Source organism: Bubalus kerabau, chromosome 2, assembly GCF_029407905.1.
Source record: "Bubalus kerabau isolate K-KA32 ecotype Philippines breed swamp buffalo chromosome 2, PCC_UOA_SB_1v2, whole genome shotgun sequence".
NCBI lineage: Eukaryota > Metazoa > Chordata > Mammalia > Artiodactyla > Bovidae > Bubalus > Bubalus kerabau.
Window position 1 is genome coordinate 153,673,624 of NC_073625.1, and position 12,422 is coordinate 153,686,045.

The 12,422-nt window shown below is 45.0% G+C and overlaps 1 protein-coding gene across 1 annotated transcript in view; it reads left to right on the plus strand.

Moving 5' to 3' along the window:
- Window positions 1-12,422, plus strand: part of LOC129644497 (uncharacterized) — a 43,399-nt gene that overhangs the window by 13,089 nt on the left and 17,888 nt on the right. The window contains exons 3-6 of the mRNA XM_055570103.1: window positions 206-237; window positions 2,119-2,163; window positions 9,982-10,023; window positions 10,367-10,396. Coding sequence (XP_055426078.1) covers window positions 206-237; window positions 2,119-2,163; window positions 9,982-10,023; window positions 10,367-10,396 — 149 coding nt within the window. The remainder of the gene's footprint in view (window positions 1-205; window positions 238-2,118; window positions 2,164-9,981; window positions 10,024-10,366; window positions 10,397-12,422) is intronic.

Here is a 12,422-nt window from a genome sequence, read left to right on the forward strand (position 1 = left end):
CACTCCAAAGTCATCTCTATCCCTGTGGTTTTGAGTCCGGCTGGAGTGGGAGGTGAGGGGGCAAGAAGAGCCTTGAGGAGAGAGAGAGTCATTCCACCTGCCAAAATTTCTGGAGAAACATAGTATGATCATTTTGAAGACTTTCATAATTATTTGTATAAAATTAGTATCCGTTTATAAAACTGTTTTTCTTTTCTTGTTCTAGTGATGATCACCATGGCTCTTTAGAAGAAAAAGGTATGAACTCTAAGTCAACGTTGAGTAACTGAAAAACTTAAGCTGCACTGTGTGGAAATTTTCATTTTTAGAAAATGATTTCTTTATTCATTTTATTTATGGGCTGCAATTGCCTCATTACATTCATGCAGTCACCAACTTACAGAAATGTGTTGAAATAATCAGTAGGTTAGGATGATAAGATAATGACAGTTTTTCAGAATTTTCTTTAAGATTATTTGTCAACAGATATTTAAAACAATGAAATGTAAAGAATTCATACCTTTGTGGTTTTTATAACTTAAGAATAGAGAACAAATACTCTTACATCTCTTTCCTTTTAAACTCTGGCTCTAATGTTCTTTTTAACCTTATTTTAAATTTAGTAGAGTAAGAATAGAGAAGCACTGTCAATGGAATTCTATAATTGTTCTATGCATGAGTAGATATTTTCTTTAATACTTGAGTGTTATCATCAATTATAGATACTTAATGAAAATAGTAACACCTAATTCTGTCCCTGAAACTGGATCAAGTAAAACCTCTGCTGTTAAAAGGAGGTCATGGTCTAGGTTTAGGGGTTGCTGAGGCTTGAGTCCCTTCTCTCAGTTTCTCTCTCTGACCAGCAAAGTGCTGGCGCCTTCCTTACTTTGATATGGTCCTAATTTCATTTGTCTCCTGTGTGGTCCTTCCTTGTCCTCACACATGCTGTTGGCTAGGACATGGATTTTCTCCTAATTTCTGCTGAGTGCCCATCACATGGTGGACAGTAAGTCAGTGAAGGGACAATAGTCTCTGCCTGCGCCGAGGGGAAGCAGTCAACCAGTAATCGAGCCCCTTCTGTTCACCAGCCTGGCATGGGTGAATGTTCCAGACAAATGAAATGGAAGAGTGCTAGGTCCTGTTCCATGAGCCATCTAATTGAGCGTGGCATAAATACGGATGAGGGGCATGGTAACTAAGTGGCAGTCCTTCCCTACACAGAAATACTCTTGCTCTAGTTGATATTGTTGGTAACTTCTGCAACACTTACCCCTTCTTGTCCTTTACTATAATATCTCCATTCCCATGCACCTACACTGTCCTCGGGTCTTATCACTTCATAGCTGAATCTCTGCAGCAGAGTTTTAGACTCTCTGGAGTCTAATGCATCCTGAACAACAGTACCCCCCTCCCACCCCCCCAAAGTTCACCAGCATCTTTGGGAACACCATGGCCCATTTCAGCTTGAAGCACTCATATAATTCTGCATCTCCATATCATTCCCTGTAGGAGAAACACCCCCCAAGGCCAGCTCTTCTCAATTGCGTTTGAGGTCCTCCCTAATCTGGTCCCAACTTACCTGGATCCTCACCTCTAACCTATCTGTGTCATTTCACTAAATCGGTGATGGTTGTTTGCATCAATTGACTGTTCAGTGGGAAAGGACTCTGAATCTTTTCTATAGTAACACCATTGTCTGCTCTTCAATTACAAAATCTAAAACCAGGTGCTTTTTTTCCCTTTCTGGTGTCAAGTTACTTAATCACCAGGGATGTTTTTAGGGAGCAGCTAAGTTGATCAAAGAGTGCCACTCCTTTGGCACAGAACTAAGAGGTTGCCAGGGACCCAACCAAAGGTCATTATAAAGTTTATTGGCTTTCTGTTTGCCTTTTCTTGGAAAAGGCTTAAGGTTGCTTGGTCTAAATCTTTTTTCCTTTGAGAATATGGCCTTGCTTACCATTGGTAACTGGATGTTAATTTGACTTGCAGTGCTGCTTTGGGTTTAAAGAGATGATTCAGTTTATAGAAGAGGATACTTCTGTTATTTTTGGTTTAGCAATATTTTACAAAAATGAACACAATCTTCTATTTTATCCTTGTATTTATACTACTAACCTTGATTTCTTTCTCAAAATTTAGATTACCCCAGCCCCAACCTAGATACTTCAGGGGACTCTAAATCAGGTAAGAGATATGATTAACATTGGTAAATGCCCAAATGAAATTTTTATAAAATAATCAATTCACTGCAAGATAAATAACAATTAATTTTTCTGTTTTACTTCAAGCAATCTGCATGAAAGATAGGAACGTTCATCTTTTTACTTGAAAGAGCTGATTAAGTTTTAAACTTTCATGGTTACCTAGCCTAGTGAAATCAGTAACTTAAAATTCGGTGATGAAGCTGTACTTAATGAAACTGAGAATTTATCTGATGGGGTAACTGGACCATTTTCTAGATGGGTTTCACTAACCTAATACAGGGTCCTCTGTGAGCCAAACCAGGTGGTGGATACTTGGCTGGGGTAGTCCTGGTAGGTTTCCCTGAGGAGGTGATGGTTGACTTGAACTCTGAAGGATGCATTGTGGTAACACGGCAAAGGTGGGGACAAGAGTTATCTGAGTTCAAAAGACTTGCAGGTGTAAATGTCCCCATGTGGGAAAGTGCACAGTGCTTGTTTGTGGAGACTGAAGAAGGTCAGATGACTGGAATCAGAGAGCAAGGGGAAGGGTGGCAGGACCAAAGTGTGTCTGTAGAGACAGGTGGGGGCTAGATTGCATAGGATCTTTGGATTAAAAAATCTTTTCTCCAGAGTGGATTTACAAATGCCCAATAAGCACATGAAAGATGCTCAATATTATTTCAGGGAAATACAATTCAAACCCACAGAAATATGCCATTTCACAGCCACTAGGGTGGCTACAATGAAAAAGATAATAGCAAGAATTGTCAAGGATGTGGAGAAATTTGAACCCTCATACACAAGCTCAGCATTCAGAAAGCTAAGATCATGGCATCTGGTCCCATCACTTCATGGGAAATAGATGGGGAAACAGTGGAAACAGTGTCAGACTTGATTTTTTTGGGCTCCAAAATCACTGCAGATGGTGATTGCAGCCATGAAATTAAAGATGCTTACTCCTTGGAAGGAAAGTTAGGACTAAGCTGCTGCTGCTGCTGCTAAGTCGCTTCAGTCGTGTCCGACTCTGTGCGACCCCACAGACGGCACCCCCATCCCTGGGATTCTCCAGGCAAGAGCACTGGAGTGGGTTACCATTTCCTTCTCCAGTGCAGGAAAGTGAAAAGTGAAAGTGAAGTCGCTCAGTCGTGTCCAACTTTCCAGACCCCATGAACTGCAGCCTACCAGGCTCCTCTGTCCATGGGAGTTTCCAGGCAAGAGTAACCTGCTGCTGCTGCTGCTAAGTCACTTCAGTCGTGTCCGACTCTGTGCGACCCCATAGACAGCAGCCCAACAGGCTCCCCTGTCCCTGGGATTCTCCAGGCAAGAACACTGGAGTGGGTTGTCATTTCCTTCTCCAGTGCATGAAAGTGAAAAGGGAAAGTGAAGTCGCTCAGTTGTGTCCAACTCTTAGTGACCTCATGGACTGCAGCCCACCAGGCTCCTCAGTCCATGGGATTTTCCAGGCAAGAGTACTGGAGTGGGGTGCCATTGCCTTCTCCGAAGAGTAACCTAGACAGCATATTACAAAGCAGAGATATCACTTTGCCAACAAAGGTCCGTCTAGTCAAGGCTATGGTTTTTCCAGTGGTCATGTATGGATGTGAGAGTTGGACTGTGAAGAAAGCTGAGTGCCGAAGAATTGATGCTTTTGAACTGTGGTGCTGGAGAAGATTCTTGCAAGTCCCTTGGACTGCAAGGAGATCCAACCAGTCCATCCTAAAGGAGACCAGTCCTGGGTGTTCATTGGAAGGACTGATGCTGAGGCTGAAACTCCAATACTTTGGCCACCTCATGCAAAGAGTTGACTCATTGGAAAAGACTCTGATGCTGGGAGGGATTGGGGGCAGGAGGAGAAGGGGACAACAGAGGATAAGATGGCTGGATGGCATCACCAACTCGATGCACATGAGCTTGGGTGAACTCCGGGAGTTGGTGATGGACAGGGAGGCCTGGCGTGCTGTGATTCATGGGGTCGCAAAGAGTGGGACACGACTGAGCGACTGAACTGAACTGAACTGAACTGACACTGCTGATTGAGGGCTTCCCCAGTGGCTCAGTAATAAAGAATCCTCCTGCAATGTAGGGGATGCAGAAGATGTGGGTTCAATCCCTGGGTTGGGAAGATCCCCTGGAGGAGGAAATGGCAGCCCACTGGAAAATACCACCAGAGGAGCCTGGTGGGCTACAGTCCATAGGGTCACAGAGAGTCAGACACGATTGAACACCCACACCCACTCACACTGCTGATAGGAATGTAGATTGACACAGCCACCTGGGGAAACAGTTTGGTAGTCCTCAAATAGTTAAAGATAATTGCCATTTGACCCAGCAATTTCTCTCCCGTGTATATAGCCAAGAGAAATGGAACCATATCTCTGCAAAAGAATTTGTGCATGAATGTTCACAGCAACATTATTCATGATATTCAAAAGTTGGAAACAACCCAAAAGTCCATCAGGTTTTAAACTCATAAGCAAAATGTGGTGTACCCATTTGTGTTTGTTTGCTGTGACTGCTGTAAGAAAGTGCCCTAGACTGGGGAGCTTAGCCAGCAGAAGTATGTTGTCTCACATTCTGGGGGCTAGATGTCTGAGTCAGGATGTTGGCAGGGTTGGTTCTCTCGGAGGACTAGGAGGGAAGGTCTGTTCCAGATTTCTTTCTTGGCTTTGTAGGTAGCCATCATTGTGATCTCATGATGTTCTCCCTGTGGTGTGTCTCTAGGTCTGAATTTCCCCTTTTTGTAAGGACACCAGTCATCTTGGATTAGTGTCCACCCTGATGACCTCATTTTATGTAAATACTCCTATGAAGACTGTATCTCCACATAAGGTCATATTCTAAGGTGGGTTAGGACTTAAAACATGAAGTTTTTCTTTGGGGACACAATTCAATATTATAACACCACACAGTGGGATATTATTCAGCCATAAAAAATGAAGTGGTGATACATGCTACAACATGGTGGAAGCTTGGAAACATGTTCAGTGAGAAAAGCCAGGTACAAAAGCCCATCTATTATGTAATTCCATTTATGGGATTTATCTGGACATTTATGGAATGTCTAGAATATGCAAATCTATTCAGGCAGGAAATTAAGTATTGGTTATCCCCCAACCCAGGGATCAAACCCAGTTCTCCCTCACTGCAGGCGGATTCTTTACCGTCGGAGCCACCAGGGAAATGTAAATATGTGAAAAGCCATTGAGTTGTACACTTTGAATTGTGTAGTGTGCAGACCTCAATGCGGGAGACCCAGGTTCAATCCCTGGGCTGGGAAGATCCTCTGGAGAAGGAAATGGCAATCCACTCCAGTACTCTTGTCTGGAAAATCCCATGGACAGAGAAGCATGGTAGGCTACAGTCCATGGGGTCGCAAAGAGTTGGACACAACTGAGCGACTTCACTCACTCAAGGTTGTTATAGAAAAATAAAAAAAGTTATATCAGAAGAAAAAAATCCAAAGCTTGTCATCCAGAAAAAAATCCATGTTTTCTTGAAAAAACTTAAGCTCAATTATTTCTGTGATTGTGAAATCACAGAAGTCACAGGGCCGTTCGTCCCGAACCATTTTCTGGGACTGTGGTCTTTGCATGCTTGATTTACTGCTGTGATTAGGTTTATGTGCAACAGAATATATTTAGGATGGACAAGTAGCAAAAGTTGTCCCTCTAATTTGTTTCCTTGCCCTTGTCATTTCTGAAAACAGGGCCACCTGGCAATCTTGTTGCCAGATGGGAGTTTTTAATCTTTATATCTGGAAGATTAAGTATATTCCCCCCTTTTTCATCAAGGTAATTTTGGACTGGTTTGATGATTACGTCAGTTATCTTTATGAGGTTTCCGTGTTCCTAGTGACTAAAGAAGATTGGTCCCTAAAGTTGTGCTAAGTACCCTTTGGTTTTAACGTCAAATAAAAAAGCAGAAGAACGATGGTTTCGTAATATGCAACCAAAAGGAAGACTGGAAGGAGACTGTGCAAGGACCGCTGTCTAAGGAAGGAGGAGAAAGCCTGCTGCTGGCAGCAGTGTCTGAAATTGAGAGTTACAAATGTTTGAATGCGGAGTATAGTAGATAATTCAGATTCTCGAGTGAGGGGAGAGACACTTCAGGTCAGAGTGGGGTGAAGCCTTCTCAGCTGGACGAAGGGAGGCTGGTCAGGAAGTGTAGGTGGGAATCCTCTGGCGGTCCGGTGGTTAGGACTCCACACTTTCACTGCTGAGGACCGGGCTGCTAGCCCGGGGAGGGCATGGGACTTGGGATTTCAGTTTGCCTGCTGCCCCATTGCCTCTGTTCCCTTTCCCACCTTTCTGTCCTTCCTTTCAATTTTTTTTTTATTTAAGGTTTATTTTTAAAAGTTTAGCCTATTTTTAGTGGAATGAAATGGGTCAAAGGGGTGTAGGTTTTGTCTGGATCTAGGCTGGCATTCAGGACAGCTGGGTGTAGTGAAGGTGGAACCCATCAGGATGAGAAAATGAGAGAAAAGAAACTCAGAGTTGGGGGCTGTTTGCATGCTAGCTTCCCAACACAGGGATCCTGCTGCCAGAGCTCTAACCTACGCAAACGTGGGGAGGGTTTAGTGCTGGTGGTAGCAGGCTTGGGCTGGCCTGTCCCTAGAGTTTAGGAGTGTGACCTGTTAGTAAAAATCGCTACCCCTGAAAAATCATGACTACTGTGTATGAGGCCCCGGGCTGGTCACTCTTCACAGACATCTTATTTAGTTCTCAGATATGTGCCATGAGACAGAAAAACGGTCCTGGGGGCTTGAGGGGGCTTGCAGGGCAGGGAAGCAGAAATAGAATAAGGAGTCTTAGGCCCCAAACCAGAGGGAAGGTGAATTGAAGGGATGGCCCCAGACTCCACTTCCCAGGGACCTGGAGCAGAAGGTGGGCCTCACCTGGGGCTGGTCCAGGCAGAATTACATCCCTGCAGAGGTTCTAGGGGCTTCCTAGGTGGCGCTAGTGGTAAAGAACCCGCCTGTCAATGCAGGAGATATAAGAGACGCAGGTTCGATCCCCGGGTCAGGAAGATCACCTGGAGGAGGGCACAGCAACCCACTCCAGTGTTCCTGCCTGGAGAATTCCATGGACTGAGGAGCCTGCGGGCTACAGTCCATGAGGTCTCAGAGAGTTGTACACGACTTAGCATGCATGCACGCACACACATACACGCAGAAGTCCTAGACTGCAAGGGAATTGGCAGATAAAGACATGGTGGGGGCTGCTCGGTTCTTTAAAGCTAGGCAAAGCATCTCATGGAGCATCTCTAGGGATAGGTGCTAGGGGGATCAGGTGGTGAGACATGGCCTCAGTCCTCCAGGGCTCAGGCACCAACAGCTCAGCAAGCAGCCACTGCTTGACAGAGGGATATACGGATGGATCGGAGAGAGGCATGGCTTATCTGACTTGGTGGAGCAGAGGGAGTTGGTCAGCAGAAGTGACTGGGCTGGCTTCTCATGGATACCTTGGGGTCTGGAGGTGGGATCTGGGGAAGGGCTATCCAGGCAATGGGATGGCGTGACTGAGACTTGGAGGAAGGAGTCATAATCACGCTGGGGTACAGCTTGGGGAACAAGGAAGTGATTACGGTGGGTTGGTTTTAGTCCATGGTTCTCAGCCCTGGCTGTACATTCCAGTTATCTGGGGCCCTTTACCAAAAATGCTAGCCCCAATTAGTTAATTAGTACCCCCTAAGGAAGCTGATGGCACCCCACTCCAGTACTCTTGCCTGGAAAATCCCATGGACGGAGGAGCCTGGTAGGCTGCAGTCCATGGGGTCGCTAAGGGTCAGACACGACTGAGCGACTTCACTTTCACTTTTCACTTTCATGCATTGGAGAAGGAAATGGCAACGCACTCCAGTGTTCTTGCCTGGAGAATCCCAGGGACGGGGGAACTGGTGGGCTACAGTCTATGAGGTCGCACAGAGTTGGACACGACTGAAGCGATTTAGCAGCAGCAGCCGCAGCAAGGAAGCCAGAATCCCAGGCATGGCTGTGTGTGTGTGGAAAGCTCTCTAGGTGGCATCAGTGTGCAGCCAAGGTTGAGAACCACTGCTCTGTGCTTCAAGCCCTGGAGGACCAAGGCCGTGTCTTATCACTTTTGATTTCCCAGCCCCTGTTTCAGTGCCTCGCCTTCCACTCAGGAATCATCTCATGTAGGAATCTGCCTCCTCCTCCCCTTCTTCTCACTCATCCTATCCATCACCAGCTCCTGTGTGTTAAACTGCTGAAGCAATAAGAAGCATGTTTGCAAGTGAAACAACATGGTTAAGAATGCAAGTTCAAGCTAGATTACCCAAGTTGATATCTTAGCTTCAGACTCCCTGGGTGGAGAATAGGGGTAGTGGGGTTGGTGGTGGTGGTGGTCTTACATAAGGAAATTAACTGACCTCAGCCTACCTCATTGGGCAGTTGTGAGGGCTAATGTGTTAACATATATAAAGCTCTTACATAAATATATGTAAATATAGATATGCAAAATGAGTACATAAATGTAATTAATGAATACACGTAAATGAGTAAGTATATATACTGTATAGTGCCTGGCACATGGTGAACACCCCAGAAAAGCTGCTCTTAGGGGCTATATTATTGTTCTCATCTTTATTCTCAAATCTTTTCTTTCCTCCGTATAGCTATTGCCTGTCCTTGGTTTTGGTTGTTAGCGTGTGTATATCGAGGGAAGATCTGAGAATCATATTAATAGCTTTCCACATACTTACTCAGGGGATCCCAAGCAGGGTGAAGCAGGAGGAGCAGTTGAAGGGGGTGGATGAGGGAGAGAGAGGTGCCTTGGTGCTTGTCTGCTCTGTCAGGAACAGGTCAGGGCGCCCTTGGAGGTGGGGGTTGGAATCCGTTTTGGGAGTAGATGATAGGTCCTTGCGGGGCTCTCAAGGTAGAAAGAAGGCTGGGTGTGTATGGGAAGTGGGGCCTGGGTATTAGTAGTTGGGTGGGCTTCCCTGGTGGCTCTGATGGTAAGGAATCCGCCTGCAGTGCAGGAGACCGGGGTTTGATCGCTGGGTGGGAAGATCCCGTCGAGGAGGGCATGGCAACCCACTCCAGCATTCTTGCCTGGAGAATCCCCATGGACAGAGGAGACTGGCGGGCTACGGTCCATGGGGTGGCAAACAGTCGGACACACAGTAGGGCAGATGAAGACACACAGAGGTACGTGGAGAACCAGGATAGATGGGAGAGCTGTGTGGACAGGAAGGGCTGCTAGATGCCTTTACCATTGGGAACTATGGATCTGTCCCATGGGTCTGGGGTTAGTGGGCCTTTGGGGACATTGGGGAAAGAATTCCAAGCTAACTGTGGAAACAGAAGCTTGATTGCAGTGGATAGACGGGCTGAGTTGGGGGTGAGGAAAGGGAGGGAACATTCTTGGGGTCACTCCAGAAGTAGACTCTTTGTCCTGTGCTTCAGGGAAATGGCATTTTGCATTACAGAATTCTGCACTGTTGTATCATTGAACTTGTGCATGGAACCTTCTAGATGCACAGTGCAGAGGCAAGATGGGAGCAGTAGAGGCAGGTCAGGCTGGATGAGACTTGGATGATACCCAAATAAAGTGGTTATTGCAGCCAAAGTATGATTTGGGCTCATATTTAAGTAATTAAAGTATATTTCATCCAGCTCCAAAGAAGGATAAGCCTTCTTTTTCGTAAACCAGACTAGTTTGGGACTCAATGAGAATGGAGTAAAAGGAGGAAATTAGTTGAGTTTGGGTCTATTTTATTATATGTATAATTTTTAAAAATAGTTCCTACTTTTTTATTCATTGTGTGCTTCTGTGTATCCTTTTTTTTTTTTTTTTTTAAGGTGAGGACAGCAGCTTTGAGAGCGGTTCTGAAGCTGAATCTGGTGAGTTATCTGTGTATGTTTTTCTTTAATAACAGAATTCTAGTTAAACATGGACACCTTTATTTTTATTTTAATGTAAAGCCCATGTCACTGATATTGCTTGAGGACATAATAATTACAAGTGTCCTTTTGGTGAAGTACTGAAAAGTACTTATATGGTAAATAATTTCTAGTTGGCAAGTAAAATGGCAAAACAGGATGAGCTGAGGAAGAAAGACAGGAAATGGTTGCTATTAGTGAGAGGCAAACACTTTACCTATTCTTCCATTAGCCTGTGTGTTTTTTTCTTAGTTGTCATATGAATTTCATATGACATGATTTCAACCTTTTTTTTTTTTCATAGATAATGAGGAGGCAAAACCAGAAAAAACAAGTGAGTATATCCTTCCTTCCTCTGACTTTCTTTTTTGTTACTGAAAGGAAGAAAGAAGGATAGGCTTTGAGATTTTTAAGTTGCAGGTGGCTTGTTCATGATCTTTTTCTGTGTCAGATTGGGCTCAACACTGGGAAATGAATAAGCATTTTGAAAATTTGAGCTCAGTACACTTGGAATACAAGGGGTGTGTTCCTGGTCTGCACTGATGCCGAGACTCTGCGTGTGCGGCTTTGCTCTGCGGTTCCCAGAGGAGAAGAGATTGAGGGACTGACCAAAATCTACAGCCACAGCCTCTGCTTCCTCCCGTGGTGGGCACTGCTCACAGTGAATCACAGACTAGACTGTTCACTGCTGAAAATGTGGTACCATTTGTGGTTTAAAGTTTCTGGCTTGCTGTTCTGGCTGTTTATGAACAACTTGAGTCATGAAACCACTGTAAAGACATAGATTCTAAATATAAAATTTGCTTTTGGTCCAAAGTTTTGTGAAGAACTCAAGTTGCATGACTAAGCTTTTATTTTAACTGATTTTATTATGCTTTAGGATTTTTTTCCCTCCCGGTTCTTAGACTATAATCTGCTGATGAACACAAATACTATAACAAGGCAGTCAGGGGGTGTCTTTATAATATTTTAAAATAACGGAAGTCTTTTCACTCAGAAGTCTTGCATTTAATCTAATTGTCTCTGCAGTTTCCCAGTGGGGAACCCATGAAGGTAGCTATAAGCTCCTTGCAGTCATGCTGTGTATAGATAAGAGCCTGTAGTTATTTCTGTATCACTTGTGGAGCAGATGTCACCATCTGATACCCATAAGGAATAATGTGTACCAGCCTTCCTACTTCCAGTCCTCCTTATACATAACAAGGATTATTTCATCCAATTAAATGCAATCAGAAGTCCAGCCTCCATAGATTGGACTAGAATAGAAATGAAGTCAGAGGCTGTGTCTTGGGATCTGTTCTTTGTTGTCCCTGGTTAATAACTGAGTAAATGGCCATGGAGACACAGGATCCAGAGGCAGGGCCCCCAGGGTTCTGGGAGCCAGGTTTGGCCCAGGGCCTCGTCAGGGTGGCAACCAGGTGGAAGGCATTTGGAGTCTGTGAGGCTCAAGATAGGTTCAGATTTGGATGGGAGGCTGGAGTCAGTGCCGTCAGACAGGGCACATGTAGGTCAGCGAGCCGCTGGACCTGGCCCTTGGCCATATGAGACACCTGGATGTCCAGGGCTGTCCACAGGGCCCTGCCTTTCCCCAAGGTTATTCTCTTTGTTAGAAGACCTTTTATCCTCCACCTTGGGGAAGAGGTCAAAAAGATACCCCCCATTCATCTCCATTCTGAGGTCAGATGGGAGGACCAAATAGGCTACCCTGGGATGCTTGCTTCTCTGTGGGTGGGCCAACTGGCCCACCCATCATCCTTCTGATTGGATATACCTTCTAGTCTGAGCCCTGAAGTCACCTGAATCGCATGGATTAAAGAGAAGCCGAGAATTATGTATTGGAGAGAAGTGCATCAGTTTCTCTGCTTTGGCTGGGAAGACCTGGTGGGAGACTGTGCTGGGCGGTTAGGCTTCTCTAACAACTTTCGTTTTCTCAGCTCCCCAGGCAAATAGCAAGACACAAAAACATGGGATGTGGGTGAAATGCAGTGTAGATGATAGTCATTAAATATTTAGAATTTTATGATGCTTTTTAGGATAGCAGCTGTGGAATAGGATTGAAAGATTTTCTGGTGCAGGACTTGGATCGGTGTTTCAGAACCTTCAGATCTATGGTATTCTGAGTCCAGAATTCTGAACACGTTTAGTCTCTATTTTCTATTTCATTTGAATGCTGTTTTTAAAATCTGGTTCTGTCTTGCAACCCCTGGTCCCCATGTAATGTCCTGAGAGCAGGCAGCTTGTGTAGCAAGGACTGGAGCCAGGGTCCTGGGGGGGCAGAGAGGGGGTCCACTGCTTCTGGGCATTGGTGGTGGCCTGGACCTTCCACATGTGCTCAAGATGCCTATCTTACTAACGGGACT